Genomic DNA, 24832 nt, shown 5'->3' on the forward strand with positions numbered 1-24832 from the left:
ATTTTGATAGAATTTGACATGAAAAATAAAAAATAAAAGAGTTAATTATATTTTATTAATTTTTATAGTTTTATCAAATTTATAGTTATATTTTTATATATTTTTTAATTGTATTTTTATTTTGGTTTTAATTTATAATCAAGTTTTTTTAATGTCAAAAATATTATAATTAATATAATATATTTTTTTAAAATATATAGTCAAAGACCTAATTATATTTTTAATTTTAGATATTTTTAATTTATAAAAAAATATTTAATTAATTTTAATATTTTTTATATTAAAAAAATTTAATTATAAAATAAAAATAATATAGTGTAAATATTTAATTAAAAAATATAAATATTTAATTAAAAATTAATAAAATTATAGAGATTAATAAAATAATTAAATTAAAATAAAAAATAAGAAAAAAAAGAAGATGATGAATAAGATGAAAAAAAAATAAATACAAAGCATGACAGAATGTTGAAAAGTAACGGCAAATCAAATGTTATTCAAATGGATGCATAATTTATGATAATTTAATGGTGGCCACATTAGTTAGGTCTTAGAAATTAGTTGATGACCCACCACTTGTCACCACTCACTAGTAATTATGTGTATAATATAACGTGCTTAATTCGTTTGGTTGGTCAGTAATTGGTAAGCATCAAATTAGAGTCCAACTAAAAAATTAATTGTTTATTAGTTAATATCAATAATTTTTTTGAATAAAATTTTATTTTTAAATAAAATATTTAAAAAAGTTTAACCAAGTTATTATAATAACTTTTTAAATTACGTATTTTTTTATTTTTTTTTTGTTTCTTCCAAATTCGTACATATAGGTTTTTCTTCTTCTCTCCTTATCCTCTTCCTTCTCAAATGTTGCATCTTTTTTTTTTCTTTTTTGTTATCTTCATCACCAATAACACTAATATTTTGCTAACATCTTTATTAGTTTTGATTTTTTTATGCCATTATTAAATAATTTCGGTTTATTTTTTAGTTTATTTCGATTCATTTGTGTGTTAATTGAGATTCAGTTGATGCTATTAATAAGTATTGACCAAATTTTTTATTCTTTAAGTAATTTTTTAACTATTTATTCAAATTTAAATCGAATTCGGTTCATTTGTGAATTGAGTTACTTGATACTACTTTTAAGTATTCACCAAATTTGTTATTTCTTAAGAAATTCGGTTTATCTCTTAGTTTAATTGAGTACATTTGCATGTAGGAATGAAATAAATTGTGTTTTTCTTACTGATTGAATATTTATCACGTTTTGTTCAAATCTGAATCGAATTCGGTTCATTTAGGAATTGAGTTAAGTTCACTTGATTCTACTGTTAAGTGTTCACCAAATCTGTTATTCCTTAAAAAATTTCAGTTTATCTCTTAGTTTAATTGAGTTCATTTGCATGCAGAAATGAATTGAAATGTGCTTTTCTTACTGATGAATGTTTATCAATTTTTGTTCAAATCTGAATCGAATTTGGCTAATTTAGGAATTGAGTTAGGTTCACTTGATTCTACTATTAAGTATTCACCAAATCTGAACCAAATTCAGTTCATTTCTGAATCCAAATGAACCTCAATTAAAATGAGAAAAAGAAAAAGCGTAGCAACAATAGTAACAATAAAAGAATGACGATTGAGAGAAAACATGCGAAGAATAATAAGGAACGCAAAAAAGAAGAAGGAGAAAGGCAAAGAAGAAGAATGAATAACGCGAAGAATAAGAAGAAGGAATGCGAAAACAAAAAAAAAGGAAAGTGAAGAAGAAGAAGGACGAACGCGAAGACGAAAACGAAGAAAAAGCGTTATTGAAACGCGGGTGTAATGAAAGTGGTTTTTGTTAAATTTAAACCCGTTTAATTATTGGACTTGGATACAAACATACTTAAATGTGTAGTTGGATTATAGTTTTTTTTCAATTTTGTTTTAACTTACATTAACATTTAAATAAATATTTGGTATTGCTTATTAAAACCCTCCATCATTAATTATACATCTACAACATTCCTTTTATTTTATAGTATAGTTTTCTTTCTAAAAAACTTTTAATAAATAAATTTCAAAGTTTTGAAATAAAATAAAAGTTTGATGCAAAAGGTTTTGAAATTTTGGCACAATATTTTTTATTTTTGATACAAAATTTTTAAATTTTTTGAAACAAAATTATTTTTTATTGCAAAAAACCTTGAATTTTGTGACAAACATTAATTTTGTTACAAAAAACTTAATTTTTGAATTAAAGGAATTTTTGGTTTGGAAAAACTTTTAATTTTGTGAAAAAAATATTTTATCATAAATAAATTTAATAGTGAAATATCCAAGATTATAATAAACAAACTCGAGATATAATAGATCGAGTTTAAATGTCTCTAATAGACTAAAGTAGAATATAAGAATCCCCAAATAATAAAATAATTCTTGAGTTAGTTTGAATTAGATTTCTTAAAAATATTTTAACCGCACATTAGCAATGGATTTTTTGTAACGAAAATTTGAAATTTTGAATATATAATTATTCATCTATTTCAATCTAATAATATAATAATTAACTCATATTCATACAAAATCACTTATTTAATTTTTTTATTATCTCTCCATATATAATTAAATACACACACGTGACACCAATGGTACAGTAATACAGCAGCATATGTGTATAACATGTACATGATTAGATTATTAGTATATGATTACATTATTATATAAGAAGATATGGGTCATGTGATAATAATTATATATTGAATCTTCCCCGGGTATGTAGAAGAGTGCAAAAGAAGAAGCTTGAGACTCATTCAATGGTCAAAGGATCAGAAACGAAATCAAACAAAGTCTATCTTCCAGGTTCTGGTAGTGCCACCAGATTACATACGCTTTCTCAGAATAGATAAAACATTAACATTAAAATATAAAAAATAAAAAAATGAAAATTAGTGTTTTATATTTTATTTGATAATTTATTTTATTTTTTCATATAAATTTTTTTTAAAAATTATAATAATAAAAAGTTTAATTATAAAAAATTAATAAAAATAATAAAAAATAAATTATATCTTTTATTAGTATTTTTGTATTTTTTTGTCAAAAAAGACATCAAATATATTAATTGAATATTTTTAGACACAATATTTTTATTCTTATCTCATTTGTTAAATATAATTATATTTTTATGTCTCTGTCTTGTGTTTTATATTTGTAAATAAATACAGTCTAATTTTTTTTTTAAATAATACTACACATTTAAGTATTTTTATTAACAAAATCTAAATAAATTGATTTAATATAACAAAAATCAGTTGTATATAATTAATATTATTTTAAATTTTATTATTTAATCTAATTAGATTTAATTTGTAAAAAAACTTGGATACATAGTATTATTCTTTGTTTTAATATGAATCACATACAAATTACTTTTATTAAAAAAAATGATTTTTTTTCTTTCAAATGTCGTCTACTTATTAAACAATACCTGTTAAGGTCATCCAAACACTTTCTCAGGCTGGACTTTTGGTCATTCCATGCCGAATTTAACGACCCCTATGTTACATCACAAAATGTTTTTATATGAAAATTATTAGGTTAATTTTGACCATCTACATCATCTATCTAACATGTTTCAACTTAAATAATAGTCTCGTAACGTTTAAGATTTTTTATGGTTTTATGGAAAAAGTTGAAAAAGTTTACTAATTAAATTAGGATTTGAATGAAATAATTTACTAATATAAGGAAGTGTTTGAATTATGTTTAAATTTGATATTTTGAAAATAATAAATTAATTTTTTAGAGTAAAGTTGTTTTTTTTTTTTGGTGACCTTAGGATAAAGTTGTTTAAATGTATTAAAATTAAACTTTGAATTCGATTTTTTGAAAAAGGTTAAATATTCTTTTATTTTTTAGAATTAAGATTGTTTAATTGTGTTAGAAATTTAAAATGTGAATTTGATTTTAGAAAATTAAAATATATTTTTTAGCAAATCTTTTAAAAAAAATTGAAGTAACTTTTTATCAGTAATTTAAAAAAATATCCTTATATAATTAAAGTTGTTGCTCTTTATTAAAAATTAACTATAAATTTAAAAATTAATTTGGATTGATCAAATGGTCAGCTCACTCGTTTGCTTAAATAAGTGTCGGGAGTTTAAATTCCACTTTATGTTTATAATAATTCATTGGCCAGTGATAAACTCTTAAATAAAGTTTAGATTTACGACAGATTAGTCTCTAATCTATTAATATTTTTAAAAAAGAAATTATTTAATTTAAATTTGATTTGACTAAATTTTTATTTAAATTTTTATCTATCAATTTTACTTGAAGTTGATTCTACATGAATTTTTACCAAATGAAACATACATTCTTTAAGTAAAATAAAATAAAATAAAATATAAAAAAATATTGTATGATAAATATCTTACTTGACAATATCAATGAGAAGAATCCATTCCTTGAATTTCACACTTAGTGAATGATTATCGTTGTCACTTGTGACTTGTAAAGTTAATTGGGCGCGGTTTGGTAATTAAGCGGAAATGATCTAGCTATTAATTCATTAATTCGTTTTATGTATATAATATAATAAAATTTTAAATAAATTTTAGATTTGCATTGCGACAGATATATATACGAAAAAGAAAAGGCGGTTTGGTTAGGAGTTAGGAACACCAACATAACACACGTGGCATCATAATCATAATTAATACCCCTTTTGGCGGTGGCAGCTTACTTTAATTTGTCTCCATTTTCTATGTTTGGTTATCATTTCAACATTGTGTGCATGTGTCACACATGCATATCATAATATTATGACAAAAAGAATAACGAAGGTGAAGTGTATATATGTATCATGCATGTTCATATACCTTTTTGAGTTCTTTAACTAGGTACGGAACCTTGAGTTAGTGTATATTATTTAATTAATTAAAACTTTTCAAAATTAATTTCGTTTTCTAATATCTAAAGTTCATTATTATTATATTTTTAAATTTGTTTAACTATATATATAATAATGTAGTTATTTATTTACATTTTAATAATTAGATTTTTGGGTCGATTTTATTTGAAATATGGAGATATCAAATAGTGCTGCACTAGAAAAAAAATCTGGTACATAGCTAAGACAAGATACTAAGAATTTCAGACTAAGTAACAGGCACGCACATCTTTTAAACTTAAATAGCGTTACACAGACAATTTAAGGATCATCATCTAAACACACACAAAACATAACTCAGAAAATCATTAAGATAGTTAATTCTTGATTACGGACATCAAAGTCTTTTTTGTAGGTTTTTCACACCAGTGGAATTTGAAACAAAATTTTGGGGGTCAGATAAAAGATAATTGTCAATATGTTTTTGATATGAACCCCATTTAAGATAAGTTTGTCTAACTTCATCTCTATGATTTGGGTGATATTGCCAAATTTAAAACCGTTTTTCAGGATCTCGTTCCAAAGAATTAAGGTCAAACTCATCAGATGCAACTCTTTGAACTTTTGAAAGTTGTATCTCACTTTTTTCGTGATTCATTAAAATAGAAGAACTATCTACATGTGTTAATATTGTAAAAATTATATGTTCTCCTTCTTGAATATTAGCCTTCTTCTTAAAAAATGCATTAATTCTTTGATTTTTTATGATTATTTTATATAAAAATTTAAATATATATCCTGTAAAATATGTAAAAAAGAAGTTAGAAAGACAAATATTAAAATTTATAATATTTATTGAATTTTTTTTTTAATTTATACAAATACAATAATATCAATATTTATTGAATATTCTAATATTTTTTATTATATAAAAAATTAAATTAAATAAACAGTAAAATATAAAATAATATTAAATTATATAAATAAAAAATACCTAATTTTTTATATTTTAACTCAAAGGTAGAATGAGTATTGCTTATTGAATAGAGAACTGCGAAATGCGAATACACTAGTTCAGTTCAAATCCAATATGTTTTGAATGTTTAAAACTAAAAACAATTGTACAATAAAAATAAGAGATGAAGATTAAACTTTACTATTTTAAGTTATAGTAAAGTATTTGAACCAACTAAACTATTTTTTATTTTTTTGAAGAAGTATTACTAATTTTTTTAATAAAAGTTTTGGGGGGTCATCATGGCCACCCCTTATCTTAACTAAACTCCACCATTGTTCCACATTATCCGAATGAAAAAAAATTTGCGGTGGAACATATTAGAAAAAGATATCATCAATGCCTTTTCAGCTACCATCGATCTATACTTCAGAGTCACATAAACTATTTATAAGATTTTTATCCAATTCTAGATCTAATAAATGATATTATTTTTGAGTCACAATAAAATCGAATCTAAATTGAGTAAAAATTGGATAAAGACAAAATTTAAAATTAAAATATTAAATACAAAATATTATAAAATTTAAAAAAATTTGAATAACCAAACATACCATCTAAAAATATGTATGGTCATAATAATATAATGCATTAAATATCATAATAATTAAAATGAATGAATACATATAACAATAAAAATCAAATTATCAAAACATATTTTTTTTTTACCAATTATTTTTTTCTTTTGAATTCAAATAAAATCGACTCAAATTTGACCCAAACCTACCGAGTTCAATCTATTTAGAATGTTCTGCAATTATTTTTTAATATTCTTTTTAGTAGGAGAGTTTGAATATTTTGAGAATTTTTATTTGGATGTATGTTAAATTTTAGGATTTTAATTTCTAACATGCATTACCCAAAATAAATGAAACAGATAGATTTTTATTTCATATTTGAATGTTTTTAGTTTTGAATATTTGTCTAGTGTGTGGTTTTGAATGTTCATTTGGAGGTTATTATGAATCAAAAATTAAATTTCGAAAAAGTTGGCTAATAAATAATTAGTTTTCTAGTTAGTCAGATAATATAAATAGGATTTTGTAACTACCAGTTTTTCAATCCTTTAAGTTTCAAATTTTGTGCACACTCTTTAACCACTGAATCATATATTTATTATAATGAAATTTGCTTTTAATTTTTTTTTTGGGTGACTAATTTGCTTTTAATTTGTAAGTACTTCGTTCTCACCTTTTTTTTTTTCAATTTTACTTTTATTATTCATTATGTATTTTTTTTTAAATGTATGATATCATGAAAATATAACTTTAAATAAATAATAATCAGTCTCGATATAATTTTAACTGTTTCATTTAATAGTATATATATGGTTTAATTACTTTATTGATTCTAATAATTTTACTAAATTTATAATCAGGTCTTTATATTTTTTAATTAGGATTTTACACTATTAATCCCAAAAAATATGTAGTCTAAGATCTAATAATTAAAATTTTAAATGTGAATATATTTAATTTGAAAATAAATATTACACTAACAATAATCTAATTATAAAAATTAAAAATAATATAAAAATTCAATTAAAATAAAATATAAAAATTTAATTATAAATTTAACAAAATTATAAAAACTAACAAATTAATTATATATATAACCAGCAATATTCGTGTATGTGTATGTGTGGATTATTCTGATAAGGTGGTAGTGTATGTGTTACGTAGTAACAAAGTTATTATAAATAAATGATGAAAACTCAATTACAATTAATTTCTTATAAAGTTATAATTAAAAATTATCAAATAATTTAACAAATTTAACTAAATTATCAACTTCACAATAAATTAACTATACCAAAATTTTCATCAAAATAAATATGAACACTGAAATTGGGACGCGTTTTTAGCCATCGTTCCAGAACTCGCAGCTTTAGAATATATACTTAATTATTTGCGTGTTCAAACCTATTTACTACTTGTTCTTGTTACACATCATCACATTCATATTTTTTTATTTATTTTTTATTTAATGGTTTCAAACACACGTGTAATATAATAATTAAACCTCAAACAGACAAAACAAGTCTTAGTCTCTTCTCCATCTTCAACTCCTTTCTTTCATGGCGATTACATAAAATTATAATTATTCGCTCTTTTTTTCCATTATCCTTATATATATTCTCTCTTCAACTTCTAAAGCATGCATGCATATATTATATTGCATGGTATAGTTTTCCTCTCCCTATCTAAACCACTTATTTAGAGATAGGACACAAGATGATATGAATGGTTTCGTCTGAAAATTTCATATAATATCATATTATATATTGATTTTATTATTAATTAAATATTTTTGTAGGTCTTATATTTAATTATATTTAATTAATAGTAAAAACTAACATATATAATAACAAAATGATAAGAAAATTATAATGTAAAGATTTTTTTTATATAATAATAATCTTGTTTATACAACTTAATTTTTATATTAGAAATATAATTATTTATATGTCACTTTTTATCGGTCAAATATTTTAGATAATTTGCTTCATTATTCAAAATAAACCACTTCATTAATAAGTAATTAGTCATCAATACAACACATGCTGAACTCAAAAGAAGAAAAATGCATGAAACAAAAGTGTAAAATCTTGAAAATGCCAAAAAACAAAAAAGAAAAGGAAAGAATCCATCGACCAAGATGGAAAAAAAATTAAAATAAAGAAATCAACATTTGAAATGCATGCATGCATATGATTGTATCTTGTATATATAATTCTCTTGAAATTATTATTGTCTACCATCCATGTCATCATCATTCCAATTCTTAGTAGGATATTGCTGATGATGATAATGATGATCACTAGAAGAAGAAGAACCACCATATTGCAATGAATATGATCTCATAAGTTCTTGTTGTTGGTTATAATGTTGATGTGGTGGTTCGGAAGACGAAGAAGATGACGATGAATAGTGTTGATGATGAGACGGAACAAAATACATGTTCTGTTGATCATAACCGAATCCGCCACTGCTTGTCATTATCCCTTGTGACGGATATTGAACACTTTGTTGAGTTGCTGTATTCTGATGTTGAATCTGATGTTGACTATTATTTTGTTGAAAATTCGTGAGGTAATTACCAAATTCGACAGTTCCTTGAACTCTTTCAGGAAAATTGAGTTTGGCTTTGCTTCCTTTGAATCTAAGGGCTGCCTCGTCGTATGCGAGCGCAGCCGCCTCAGCAGTTTCAAAAGTTCCAAGCCATACCCTAGCCGCCTTTTGTGGATCTCGAATCTCCGCGGCCCATTTTCCCCATGGCCTTTGTCTCACCCCTCTATAATGTCTTCTTCTTATGTTCCCTTCATGTTTCAATGCTTAAATCAACATACATAGATGTGCATGCATGTAGCATGGAATGAATATATCCAAAATAATTAACATATAATAATGTTATCCATACACTCACAACAACATTGGTTAATGTAAAAACATTGGAACTTTTTAATTTTAATGCAGTGAGATTGAGAAATTTTTAATGAAATGTATAAAGATATGTAACGGGATCATATAAGTTAATGGTAAAATATACACATGCACTACTTATACACTTAGTTACCCAAAAAAAAAAAAAAAACTCTTAAAAATTTCATGGTAGCATGCCTCTAATATTATTGAAGTAAATCCATCTTATTGTCTTGAAAGCATAATTTGATGCATGTTTATATGTGAGGTGTTAATTAGATCTATATATTTAAAGTTTTAATGAATTTCTTTAGAGTTGTTCTTATATAAACATAAATTCAACACATTTGATTTATGCACATTCATACACTCATCCTTACTTTTTAGATCATGCATGTAAATTATTATGAATATGTATAAATGTGATGCAAGTGATAGATTGACATGCATATCTGAGAAATTAATTTTTCTGTAGTCCATAAATACTTAATATCATTAAGAGTTCCTCTTTTTATTTTATTTTTTCATTGTAAGGGAAAATTGCAAGAATCTTATGGAGGTGATGAATATTAATCTATTAAAACACCACACCACTTATTAGCTTGTTAGGGAAGAGAATGAATAATCTAAGAGCAATATTAAAACCCTTAAGATTTTTAGATGATTAGTAACCCTAATTATTAAGATGATTTTGGCTTTATTGATTTATTGGAATTGGCGTGTTGAATTTTGTTTGATTATGAGAGATATAAACACAGTACTAATTAAACACCATGACAAAGATAACAATAAGGTTTTACAACTTCATCAAGTGAAATTTCTCTCTATTTAGGAGAAATTTGAGAATAATTTTAGTTTTTAAGTGAAATTGCTCTTCTATTCAAACAATTCTTAACCTTTATTTTTTTCCTTATTTTTTTTTAACTTATTTAAGTAAAAAAAAAAAAACTTAAGATTTAAGATTACACTATCTTACTATAGAAGGCTTGAATTTATTAATAAGAACATAAAATATCAATGGTTAGGTGTAGCATTTGTGAACTCTTTGACCAAGGAAACAAAAGAATAATTGCCACGCACCAAAAGGAATGAACAAAATATAGATATATCAAAATAATCAAAGAAATTAATTAAATCCGAGAGTTGTAAACATCAACCTTCCTAATAATTAATTAAGTATAAACTGAATAATAATTAGCAGATTACATACCTTGATCTTGTGATGGTGGTTGAGATTGTTGATTATTGTGATTAGTAGATTGATGAGAAGGGGTTAAAGGGTCATTTGGGATGCCTCCTCCCATGACTTGTGTGAGGACAGAAACCATAGCCGACATGTCTTGTTGAGATCTTTCAGAATAGATTGGGAACAAGTGTTCATGATGTTCTTCTTCCTCCTTTTGTGCTTCTTCCAATGAAACTGACCTCTTTCCATGCCTTGATGGATCCACCTTAATAATCAATTTATTATCTATCTATAATTATATGTACAAGATTGAATGAAGATTTTACATGAAATTATAGATGATGATGATTGCTTGATTTGTTTAATATTAATAACTATTATATATTAAAATCATGGGGTGTTAAGAAACATAACTAGATAGAGAGATAGAGATAAAAGTTAGGATCAGATTGAAGTGAGGTTGTGGGAGAAAGTAGGGTTTTTGGTTCATTGATATTTAATATTTATATATGCATTGGATATAGTGTGAACTCATAGACAAATGAGAACAGAGATAATAGAAACAGAACATTTCAAGAAATCAAAAGTTTTCTACTTTTTCTTTTTTTTTATTTAATATATATTTTTACTTTTTGTGTGCGAGAAATTTAATTCAACCATTTTGTATGTGAGGTCATTAAGTAATTAATTAACAATTTTATTGTCTTAGTTTTGAACTATAGCATTACTTCAAAAGTCTCAAGTATTGTTATTAGTTGACCAATATTTGCATACATTTTCAGAGTTCTTTTCATAGATAATTTTATTTCGAGATATTAAAAAAATATTTAAAAATGGAATGTGCATGTACAACTAATTCAATCTAATTAATAATAATATATGATAATAAATAATTTTTAAGTAGAAGGAAAGGGAGAAAGAAAAAGAGAATTTATCACACGGGATAGTTATTGCAGTGTGCATGTATAATCTCTCACACAGTCACACTCACTTTATCAATCTATTTGCAACTTTTTTTTGAAAAAGTATAGGTAACTAATAATTTTTTTGAACAATTTGTGAATAATGTAAATTAATAGAATTAAAAAAATAAATTCAATTAATAACATTAAATTAAAGTGTAGTATATTTTTATTTAATTAAAAATTATTTATATTATTTAAAATAGTTATTATTTATCTAACATTTTCTTTTTTTATAATTTTTATCAAATTACGAGAAGAAAAAAAAGAAGAACGCAAGTTAGAGAAAAAGAAAAAAAAAGCAGCAATGGATATATGATGAGAGTTTTCTTTTTATTTTTAAGATTTAATTATTCTGTTAGTTTTTATGATTTTACCAAAGTTATGATTATTTTTTAATTAAATTTTTATATTATTTTTAATTTTATAATTATTTTTTTTGTATTAAAAATATTAAATTAACAGATTATTTTTTTTAAAAGTGTTTGGTAAAAAATTTAACTAGATTTTTAATTATAAATATTTTTAATTTATAAAAAAATATTTTGTTAATTTTAATATTTTATATTAACAAAAATTTAATTATAAAAATTAAAATAATGTAAAAATTCAGTTACAAAAAAATAAAATTATAAAAATTTAATTATAAATTTAATAAAATTATAAAAACTAACAAAATAATTAATTTTTTTATATTATTTATTTGTTAGTTTATAAGCCCTTTATGTTACGATTTTTTTTTTATGGGCTAAGAGTTTCTACTATATATATATAAGGGAGCGGAAGCAAAAAACAAACAAGTTCATCGAAGTAGAAGAAGAATACCGAAGTCCATGTATGAATAACTAATTTATTACGTATTACTCGAATATCTTTATAAGAAAAAATTTGATAAATATAATATAATTGTATAAAAATATAGTATTGGCTAAGCATTAACAAAACAATATATAACTGGTTTTAAAATTTTGTAATTAATATGCTTATAAGTACAAAATACAAAATTTTAGGTCTTAATCTGTTTTTACTTATTTCATTCAAGATATTGGCCGAATTTAAACCTAAACATATTTCTCAATTAGTCATTTTCCACGTACAAGTATTTTTTCATACAAGTCATATAAATTATTTATATTCATGTGTATTCACATTTTTTTTCATGCCTCTTCTTCTTCTTTCTTTGTGCCTCTTTTTCTTCTTCTTCTCCGTGCCTCTTCTTCTTCTTCTTCGTAATTTTTCTTTCTCATTATCATCGTCATCAACACCATCTCTCCCTCCTCCTCCTCTTTCTCATTCTTTTTTCATTAAAATTTCTTCTTCTTTTTTCTTTTTCTCATTCCTCATCAGTTATCTCGTTGTTAAAGATAATAAATAATTCAGGTTCAGATTGTCAATTGAACCCAAACGAAATTGATTATTGTTTTGAATCTAATCAAGTGGCTAAAGTGTGGTTCAATTTAGAAAAAAAAATATAGCATTAGAGAAAACTTTTTTCTGCAGCAAATTTGGATGTAACACGAAGATATTTGGGTGTAATATGAAGATATTTGGATATATTTTAAAAAAATTTTGGTATATTTTTATTCTGATAAGTTCTGCATAATCCAAAACTCTTCTTCTTCCTCCTTCTCATCTTCTACTGTTTCTTCTTTTTTTTTTTATCATCATCACCATCTTCTTCTTCTTTTTTCTTATTCATCTTTTTCTTTTTATTTTACCTTCTCAAGTTTTTTCTTGTTTTACTCTTTTAATAAGAATAAAAACAAAAAAAAAATCAAAAAAGAAAAAGAAGAAATACATAATACTGCAGAATTACTTAGAAGATGATGAACTTGCATTCATTTAACTAAAAGAAAGAAAGAAATAAGAAAAAAAGAAGAAAAAAAAGCGCAGTATTAGAGAAAATATTTTTCTATTTTTGTAGCAAATTTGGGTGTAACACGAAGATATCTGGGTTTATTTTAAGAATTTTTGGGTGTATTTTTATTCTGATAAGTTCTGCATAATTCAAAACTCTTCCTCCTCCTTCTCTTCATCTTCTACTACTTCTTCTTTCTCATCTTCTTATTTCGTTTTCTTATAATTCTTCTTGAAAGAAAAAATCAAACAAAGAAAAAAAATACATAATGTTGTAAAATCAATAGAAAGAGGAAGAGAAAAAAATGCAGCAACAACAACAGTAATAAAAAAAATAACTATGAAGATGAAATACGTAAAGAAAAAGGAGGAGAAATACAAAAAAAAAAGAGAAGAAGAAAAAGGAAAAGGAGGAGAAGGATGAACATAAAAAAGAAAAAGTGTCTTCCATAATGATAAGTGAGAGCGCACTTTGAAAACGGTTGAGTGACGCGCGTGTTATCACGCTCCAGTAAGTGAATGTAATTTTTGTTAGATTTGATCCAACTTATAAGACTTATAAACTAAAAAAACTTGTATATGTAACATAACTCTTTCTCCATTAGAGTTTAGGAATTAAAAATTGCCACCTTATAAAAACTAGTCATTGTTATTGACTAGTAGTTAACCTATATTTAATTATTTAGGGGCTATATTTTTTTTCTTCCCTCTTTTTTGGTTTCACTGTGCATTCTTGTTTCTTTTGTATTTTCCAAACTAATAATTATTGCACTTTTCCTTGTATATTATTTCTCATACTATTTAAACACAGAATACATATTCGTGAAAAATATTTTTATAATTCATTTCACTCATTTGAAAATTATTCATTTATCTTATTACTATATATAGCATAAACTAAATACACATACATTATTCTAATTTATTATACGGGTAATGAAATGATAAGTCTGATCTTAAGTAAGTAGATAAAAAATAAAGCATCATATTAATATATTATTATTCTATTTTACTAATACCTCTCACACGTACACGTGATTTATTCTTTAAGGAAAATTCCCATAACAAATAATATATAAGTGCTTGAACTTTTACTATTGTATGTGGGATTTTTTTTCTTAAACGAAATAAAAAAAATCTCCAAACAAGATTTTTAAATTTTAATTTTTAGAAAGCGATTTTTTTGGGTATTAAGGATAAGTTCATTGCATCTCCGACAAACTCTATATAAATCATGGAGTTAGTCGCACCCCCGACGAACTCTATAATTTATATAAAGTTTGTCGCACTCCCGACGAACTCTAGGTTGAGTTTCCAAAATAAAAACATGCTTGTTGGAGAACGGAGTTTAAAACCACCATTTCATTCTCTACCTTCATTCTTATTCTTGATATTTTTTCTCTATAATATCAATGAATCCACTACAAAAAAATATGGTTAAAATGACGGTTTTTTTGGATATTTATGGCGGTTTGAACCGCCACTATTACCAGAAATAGCGGTTTTAGAAAATGACGTAATTTGAGCGCCATTCTGGTTATTACGGCGGTTTTTAGAAAATCGTCACAATTTCCAAGGTTAAAACGACAGTTTTTGGATAGGTTAAAATGGCAGTTCAAACCGCCATTATTTTCAAATAAAACGGTATTTTTTTGGTTGGTTAAAACGGCGGTTTAAACTGCCGTTATTTCCAGGGTTAAAATGGCGATTCAAACCGCCGCTATTTCCAGGATGGAAATGGCATTTTGGTTGGTTAAAATGGCGTTTACGAACCGCTGTTTTTACCCTGACAGAGTAGCGTTTTAGTTGGTTAAAATGGCATTTCATGTTTAAAATGGCAATTACAACCCGCTCTTTTTATCGGATAAAAGTCACATTTTTTATCATTTACAAACACAAATTTTAACCGTTATTTTTATCGCATTAAATAAATAATTTTTTTTATTAAACTTTCTCAATAACAAAAAATCAATACTCACAAACAAAATATTATATAACTCATAAACAATGTATTAAACATAATATATTATTTTTTAGTATTAAAAATAAAAAAATAACCCCTATACAAATAAAGTATCTAACATAACATAATCTTTTTTATCATCAAATTTACAGGCCTCTTCTCCAACCTTTTCCTTTGCAGTAAATTGCATAACTGCCTGTGTCATCGTATGTGAACTTCTACCAATGGCTTGTGTACCATCTCCATTAGGAGATCCATTAGAACCGTTTGAAGCCTGATATTCCTGGTATAGTAGATGCTATCACACATACAATCATACTCAATTCGATGGAATTGTTTTATGTTAAAGGGGACCCTATATAATTTCGCACGTGAGGAGTTATTTCTTGGTTTCGTCTAGTCATTAATAACTTGATTATTTTTAGATAATAGTAGATAGAAACAACGCTCGTAAGGAATCCTATTGAAACTAAGAAATATAGGCCTGCCTGCCATCCATCTACTCTCTCGGTCAATCTGCCATTTGTATTCTGGCATTCTTTCATTGAGAGCTGCCTGCTCATAATTGGACCTTTCTCTTGACTGTTGAGCATAAGTCAAGACCTACAAAGGAACTAGTTTGGAGTAAATAACTTTTCATGCTTCACTTTATTAAGTCAAGACAAAGTTGATTTCAAACCTGGTTAATATATGGCTCCATCTGGTGCAACAATTCATACCCCTACAAGTAAAATTTACTTAGGACAAGCACGGTGATAAAGAATATGGTGCATAAGATACATATACGAACATAATGCCTACCTGTTTGAAGTAATGAAGATGCGCATCCATTGTCCCACTAACTGCTTCCAAAAATTCAAACCTCTTCTTGGCTTCAACATTTGACAAGGTAGTAACCTGGAGAGATATTTTAACTTTGTGAAAAAAAATCATACCATGATAACTTATTTATGTTTTAATCAAATGAGTTTACTAACCAGATTAAACCGAACTTGCTCAAATGTAGATTTTGCATTATGAAGCTCCTGAAACATTTCCCAACCATTTAGGAGTTCGAAGAATGGGATATTCGAGTGTCGAGTGTGAACATAAGCTGTCCCAAACAAATAAGACATACAAAAGCTTACCTCTTCTAGGGCATTAGCTACTTCACTTTTTGTGCCTTTTCTCAGTGATAAAACCTTTCACGAGTCTGCAAAGATTATAGATTTAGCAATTATTAGGAAGCAATTTGATGCTGAAGCTTAACATTGTTGTCTCCAATTTAGTACATGTACTTTTATATTTAAGAATTAAAGAGGTTACTGCAAACTAGACACTTAACTTAGAAAATTCTGAAAATTATGTTCTCAGAGACTTCTGTTTCAAGTCTATGACCATTTTATAGTAGTGTATCAAAAATTGTTAAAATCTACCATATGTCCTTGTCCTTCTCCTTGTCTTTGCTTCGGTCTTTATCTTTGTGACGATGTTTGTGCTTCTTATGCTCCTTATCCTTGTCCTTATGCCTATTCTTGTCTTTGTGTTTTTTATGCTTCTTCTCCTTGCCTTAGCATCATAAAGACTGAAAAAAGTATTATTGTTAACTATTATATATACCAAATTATATATACCAACTTGTGATGTTAAACAGTTTAGTTATATATACCAAGTTATGCAATAATTTTTAACTATTATTTTTTATGTGAATACTATTTTAGCTATTTTCATGTAAGTAAATAAGTAATCATTCTACAAATGAAAAATAATGTGTTAATTATTTTGAATAGGGACAACACCAAGCATGAGAGACTTTTTTTTGAAGGAAGGAAAAAGATAGACAAAAGAAGTAATTAGGAAAAATTAATGATGTTGCCATGCATGTTCAAGAAGCTCACAAAAGTTGAAATAGATGCCGTTATTCATTTTTCACCGCAATAAAAGAACTAATTAAATCTAAATAAAAAACAGTACACTTGAAACTACAAAATCTTGAAATTACTTAACCATGCAATTATAAGGATAAACAAAATTTAGATCAAGGATTCTACAATACATATCCATTGTTATCCATTCATTATGATGGTAAAATAGTATATGATGAAGAAAGTTCTATCATTTTTAGATCTGAGCAACCGATAATTACCTATATGACATCAGAAGTCAGCAGTCCAACAGCATTGAAGAATCTGATATTGTATTCTGTCGGGCAGCAACAGACAAAAAAGGTGAAAAAATTTACTACAGATATACGAACGAAGTAGATGACATATTGTTTTATAAAAGGTATATTACAGTTGTCTTGGCTCTGTTTATAGTATATTTATTAGACTACGGTTATGAGAAAAATTTCTGTTGTTTTGAATTAGGTATCGATTACGTGACGACGAGGACGTAGTCTTATAAGGTCGTGGCACAACTGATAGACAAATGTTCATCTGTTGGAATTATTCGTGTTCATCGTTGAGTTCGGTGGCCGAGAATCATCTGCAGATACCGTCGATGATAGTTTGTTGAGTGGATCTGTTGGACGAAATATTAGAAGAACGATGGTCGATCTAAATATGCCACCTGAAGGTAGTCAAGAGGGGTCTAATGTTGAAGTTTGTAATGCTGACATGATGGATGATGATGTTGAAAGTCATGAAGGTTCTGCTATCAGGGATCTGATGATGGATCAGTATAAGGTTAACCCCAATGACAGAGACGATGCTGATGATGAATCAACAGAAATTCTTGATGATGGTAGCGAGGAAGAAGAGATGAACTACTATGGTGACACACAAACCACTCTGACACAGCCTGCCATTTCTCGACCATATGACCGGCCGGATCACTTCTCCAGGTTGAATCTTGATGCAATGACTTCGGATTGGTCGTTTACCCAGGGAGGCCCCAAAGAGGATCCAAGTAATGAGTTTGAGGTTGGACAACAATTTCAGAACAAGGAAGAAGTCATGTTGGCAGTTAAGAGGTACAACATCAAGAGGGGAGCGGAGTATAAAATAGTGGAGAGTGACCAGTTGAAGTATAATGTACAGTGTATCCAGTTCGAGCCCGATTGTTCTTAGAATATTCTCGTATCATATCGTCAAAAGCAAGAAAAATGGGAGGTTAGGAGATACACTGGTCCTCATACTTGCATGCAAATATCGATGGGGCAAGACCATCGTAGGTTGGATTCGAATGTGATTGCTCAACATATTTTCACAATGGTCAAAGCGGATCCAACAATCAGCATCAGGGTTCTGCAAGGAGGTGTGGAAAATCACTGCGGTTACAAAGCGTCCTACAGAAATGTTTGACTTGCAAAACAGAGAGTCATTGCTAGAATATATGGCGATTGGGAGGAGTCCTACAATTCCTTGTTGGTTATTCGCTATGCAGATGTACTTGTCCAGTAAAATTCATTTCATTGTGGTTATTCGCTATAAAAGAAGTCACCATCTATATGTGCTAACTGTTGATGTGTCTCCAGGTACTTGGGTGCAACTTGTGAGACAGCCTTGGCCTGGTTCAGCCGACACTGTCATGTATCATCGGGTTTTTTGGACGTTTCCACCGTGTGTTGAGGCATTCAAGCATCGCAAGCTACTTATTTTCATTGATGGCACCCACTTATATGGTAAATACGGTTGGACGTTGTTGATGGCCTTTGCTCAAGATGACAATGCAAACATTTTGCCTATTGCATTTGCCATTATTGCATTTGTCTGTGGATGTTCGACCGAGCTGAAATGATGTTTAATATAGTATTTCTGTAAAAAAAGTTGAAATTCGACTGTCAGTATATTAACGATCATTATCACTTATAATCTCACCTGGTATGCCAAATTAACCGACAGAGGAACGATTGTACCTTCTTGGATGTTATCTTAGCTAGTGACAGACTTCAATCGATTTAGAAAAATAATCTATAGCCACTAGCAAGAATTTTACCTGCCCTAGCGCCATAGGAAACAACCCAAGGTATAACGCTTTTAGATGATGTCGTGGATCCTTTCTTATCCAGAGATGAGATAGGTATAACGCTTTTATATGATGATGTGGATCCTTTCTTATCCAGAGATGAGTTATACTTCAGTGTCAGCAAAACACGAGGCAATGTAGACATCTACAAAAGACACACTGATATTCAAGTCAGTATATTATTTATCGTGAGAATAATACTAAGAATCTTTTTTCTGTCTGACCCCTTTTACCTATTTGCTTGCTTATCTTATAACGGATTTTGATTTGAAGGTTGTGGGAGACGACTACGTGGTGTTGACTACTTTCCTATTCCTCTTGTTAAAGATGGTTATTTTTATATGAGACAACATATAGGTAATGTGTTGCGAGATTAATGTAACGGATTTGGGTTTTGTTTTAGCATGTGCGTTGCCTTGTTATTGGCAAGTTATATGGTTTCAAGTTTAATTTTGATATGTTGACAGTAGGCACTGAATTCGATGGTCTCAGAATATTTGGACCATTAAATGGTCCTATAATAAAATATATTTTTTAAGTTTTTTAATAACTGCTAAATAGTTCTTATTTAATTTTAATTATAAATTAGTCCTTTATATATTATTTAATTATAAAATCTATTTTTTTTATTTTATAAATTATTATTTTGTCATTCATCTATCATGTTTATTGATAATAAAAAACTAAAATAATAACAAATTAAATCTTCCATTAATCGTAATAAATATTTTACAATCTTAATCGATCATACTTTTATCATTGATCGAGTTACATACTTATTGGGTTGGAAAAATCGTGTCGCTAGAAATTCAATCGATTGGATGCATAAACCAATCGATTGAAATTCAGGTTTTTCAAACTTCAATCGATTGGAATTGATACACAATCGATTGATTTTGTAAGGCATGTGGAGTTTTCCTTATTCAATCAATTGGTCATATTACCCAATGGATTAAAATCATTAAAGCAATATGAGTTTAATTAATTCAATCGATTGACTTACGCTATTAGAATGGTATATGAAAGTTTAATCGATTGGTATAGTAATTTTACAACAATCAAGATCGTATATTTTAGCATGTTCGCCACAATTTATGCCAAAATTGAAATCATAATTCACCTAATATAATGTCTTACAGCTAAATGGTGTCCTAAAATTTTTATACATTGTTTTACTCGCATCATAAGTAGCCGACCTCACTTAGTGGGACAAAACTTTGTTGTTGTTGTTGTTGTTGTTTTACTCGCATCATATCCTTATCCTTCATACTTGTGTCTGTGCTTCGTATTTTTATATCGGATCTTGCATGATTTAAGCCTTTGACTTGTAAATATGCTTGATGTTATGTCCTCTGCAACACTTGTAATGCCATATTGCAATGGTGAAAGATAAATTAGCTTAAATGAGTTCATTTGATAATCTGTTTTCAAATCTCTTAGTGATGGGCACATAATCATCTATAATCATCAGATATTATTAGCTAGCCTTTGATTTATTCTTTTTGTTTCACGATTTAATGGATTTTTAACTTCTAATAGTAAATTGATGAATGGTTCAGTTTTCTGGTCATTTTCAACCATTTCCAACTACTTCCTTCCTTTTGTCAACTATTATGTGTCATTGTGCCATTTAACTCTTGAGAAGCTAGAGTACAATTGGATGGTTACCTGTGCCTCAATAGATATGAACTTCTAGTATAAAGCCATTAATTTGCCTTTAGCAGGGATGGAAGCATGTAATAATTTTTGGCATCATCTAAATACTTTAATCCCTATATTTATGTTCTTTAATTGTTGAATTCTTTGTTGTTGGTGCTGTTTCTGGTGGAAGTACAAAACTTCAATTTTTCTTAATTGTTTAGAGATTTGCAAGTTTATTATGTTATAACTCTTATAATTAGAATGATATAGCGTAACTCAATCAATTGAATAACAGAATCAATAGTTTGAATTAATTAAACCCATATTACTTTGATGATTTCAATAGATTGGGTAACATGACTAATCGATTTAATAAGGAAAACCCTACATGCCTTGCAAAATACAATCGATTGTGTCAATCGATTCAATTTCTAACGAACACGATTTTCCCAACCCAATACATATGTAACTTGATCAATGATAAAATTATGATCGATTAAGATTGCAAAATATTTATTACAATTAATGGAAGATCTAATTTGTTATTTTTTTTAGTTTTTGATTATCAATAAATATGATAGATGAATGATAAAATAATAATTTATAAAATAAAAAATAGATTTTATAATTAAATAGTATATAAAAGACTAATTTGTAATTAAAATTAAATAAGAACTATTTAACAGTTATTAAAAAACTTAAAAAATTAAACATATTTTATTATGAAACCATTTAATAGTCCAAACGTTTTAAGACCATCGAATCCGGTGCCTTGATAATATCAAATGTGGTGTACAGTTGTCAAATATTTTTAGATTTTTTTATTTTAAAAAAAGAAAGATTATTTTCTACTATGAGAAAAAGTTTATATTTGTATATTATTTGCCTATTCAGTACATTTTCTTGCTAATTGGACAATCAACGTGCACAATTATAAAAATCTAAACTTTTGCCCATTATAGTAAATAAAATTTATTTTATTTAAATAAAAAAGGCCTAGATTTTGCCATATCAACATTTGTTGTTTATTTAACGATGAAATTAAATTAAAATATAAAACATCAAATAAAAAATTTTAAAATCGAATCACAATAAGGAAAGAAAAAAGTTATTCTACTCCCTGCTTATACCAATAAATTTTAAGTTTATTAGAATATATTTAGGTGCAAAATTATGTGTAAACACATAATATATTATTATTTATTATGGTTAGTGAAATACTATTTTAATAAACAAGAAGTTGACAAAAGCAAACTGTTTCCACACCAAACTTAAACATGATGATGTTAAAACTCTCAATGGATATTAGACATCCAAAAGTTAAAAAGAAATTTAATATTAAAAACAATACTTTTTTTTTCTTGAATTGTCAAAACTATTTATTATTTAAATAATAGGATAAAGTATTAAATTAGTTCTATATGTTTGGACGTAATTCTGTTTTGGTCCTTAAGGTCTAAAGTGTTTTATTTGAATCTAAAAAAATTTCATTTAGCTTCAATGTAGTCTTACCGTGAAGTCAAAGTTAAATAATTAACAAAATGTCCTACATGACAACAGTACAAGAATAAGGTCGATAATTTGGAGAACAAGTACAAGCTCTAAAGGCACAAAATCAACCATAAATGCATCAATACATTTATTTATCATTCTTCTTAGTTCTATAGAAAATATTTCATTTAAATTGTAAGAAAAATGATAAATAAATGTATTGATACATTTATGGTTGATTTTATACCTGTAGAGCTTGTACTTGTTCTCTATATTATCGACTTTGTTCTTGTACTACTGCTATGTAGGACATTCTGTTAATTATTTAACTTTGACCTCACGATAGGACTATATAAAGCTAAATGAAATTTTTTTGAATGCAAATGAACACTTTAAACCTTAAAAATAAAGACAGAATTAAGTTGTAGGGGACCAATTTAATACTTTATTCTTAAATAATATTTTTCACTATTTTTGCCGAACTTAAAAGCGTGAGTTCGAACTTCAAAGTCCAGACATACCAAACTTTATTATTGTGTTGGAAGAGTCCACAAAAGGCTCTTACATTATATAATTATATTGTTTAGCAAAATTTGATACACTATTATGTCGACAATCCTGCTTTTGTGTTTCTAAATCGGGGTTCATTCTTTTTTGGCGTTTTTATTCAATTTATTTATAAAATAAATTATCAAAGAATAAAGTAATATAAAAACTTAAGAAAAAAGAAATGAGAATTAGGAATGTAGTATGTGAACAGAGACCGATGATCACCAAATAAAAGTATGTGAATAGAAACCATGCTATATTGGTAATGGTAATGGTGGACATTATGATCAAGTAAGAATATTTGATTATTTTATTATATCAGTTTTGATTATTTTAATAATTAATTACTTTATTAAAAATATGTAAAATAACATGTATAAATATACAAATACATAATTGTTTTAACAAAATGATGGTTATCCCTTTAAATAATTTAGGAAAATTGTTTTAAGTGTTGTCTAAAATAAGTAAAATCATTTTTTATTGCAAAGGATTCATACATGATTTTAATAACAGCATAACAAATGGTCCAACCTTTCAATGAAGGTGAAGATATAAGAATATTATTTAAAAGAATAATTCTCCAAATACAAGCATTTTTTTTATACAAGTCTTTACAAGTCATTTATATTAACGTATTTCGAATTGTTACTGTACGTTTTTACTGCACCTTCTTCTTCTTCTTGATGCACGTTCTTTTTCTTCTTCCTCTTTTTCTTCTTCTTCTTTTCTTTCGTTTCTTACATTTTCTTTCTCCTTATTCATTTACGTACTTTTCTCTCTTCGTTATTCTCAATTTTCATTGTTTTTTGACATCAAGTTCTGAAATTGTTTTTGAAGAAGAAGAAGCAGCAGAAGATGAGGAGGATAAAGAGAAAGAGTTCTGAATTATGCATAAGGTGTACTTCAACGAATTTTGGGTGTATTTCTTAAATCCTTTGGGTGTATTTCTGTAATTTTTTTGGTGTATTTCTATAATCGTTTTGGGTGAATTCCTGTAACCGTTTAGGTGAATTCCTGTAATCGTTTGGGTGTATTTCTGAAGTTCCATTATCTTCAAATTTGGTAAGAAACTCGTTTTCATAGAGGAAGAAGAAGAAGAGTCGTTCATAATGCATGGTGAGTAGCGTGCTTTGGAAACAAGAAGTGGTTGAATAACATGCGTTTATGTACTCTTAAATGTGAGAGTGTAATGTGTGTGTTTTTGTTGAACTTGTGCCAACTTGTAAGATTTGTAAGACAAAAAAATTTGTATATATAGCAGGCTTCTGTTTAAAATTATTTAAAAGATTTACGTTATTGAGATAAAGAAGAGTTTTTAACGAGCTAATTTATGATTTGTGCTCAAATACAAGAATGATATATGCACCAATGTTTACCGAATTTTACACTAACAAACTAAATTTAATTTAATTTTAACAATTAAATAATAATTTAATATTATTCTTAATAATTACATTGTAAATATATAAGATTATCATCTAATTACATCTCAGACTCGTTAGATTCAAAAACTCAAGGTAAGAACAACCAATGCAAATAAACATAATAGTTAATTAGCACCTATGGGACTCGAAAACAAAACAAATTAAAACATGCTATGCAACAAGACCGCTCTAACAATCATATTTTATAATTTATACGATGTTAACTCATATGAAGTTGTCTTCATTTAAAATTGAAAATTAAAAATTATCAGATAATAATTTAGTCAAATATATCATATTTTTTAATAATTTTTAACTATCAACTTTACATAAAAACAACTATATTTACGTCGAAGTCTCTACCATTTTATATTCTTCTAGATGTTATATAGTTCTATTATTATCTACTTTTTGTATCACAATAATTGAATGAGAAATTTTTGGGGCCAATCATTTTTACTTTTTTAGTATTTTTGGTCATTTTTTGATCAATAC

The 24832-nt window shown here is 26.6% G+C and overlaps 1 protein-coding gene across 1 annotated transcript; it reads right to left on the reverse strand.

Annotated features, from left to right (window-relative positions):
* Positions 1 to 8399: 8399 nt before the first annotated feature.
* Positions 8400 to 10964, reverse strand: LOC130944108 (ethylene-responsive transcription factor ERF114-like). Its single transcript, XM_057872273.1, has 2 exons — positions 10524 to 10964; positions 8400 to 9210 (listed from the first exon to the last, which is right to left on the reverse strand). Exons 1-2 carry the CDS (start codon positions 10648 to 10650, stop codon positions 8639 to 8641), a joined length of 699 nt encoding a protein of 232 aa, XP_057728256.1. The 5' UTR covers positions 10651 to 10964; the 3' UTR covers positions 8400 to 8638.
* Positions 10965 to 24832: the final 13868 nt, after the last annotated feature.

This window comes from Arachis stenosperma, chromosome 8 (assembly GCF_014773155.1).
Source record: "Arachis stenosperma cultivar V10309 chromosome 8, arast.V10309.gnm1.PFL2, whole genome shotgun sequence".
Taxonomy (NCBI): Eukaryota; Viridiplantae; Streptophyta; class Magnoliopsida; order Fabales; family Fabaceae; genus Arachis; species Arachis stenosperma.

What these genes read in the sequence shown, in the direction of transcription:
- LOC130944108 (XM_057872273.1), bottom strand. Translation starts at nt 10,650, where the DNA reads ATGTCGGCTATGGTTTCTGTCCTCACACAAGTCATGGGAGGAGGCATC. An exon ending in ACCACCATCACAAGATCAAG is followed by an intron (nt 9,211 to 10,523) that starts GTATGTAATCTG and finishes TGAAACATGAAG; the next exon opens with GGAACATAAGAAGAAGACAT.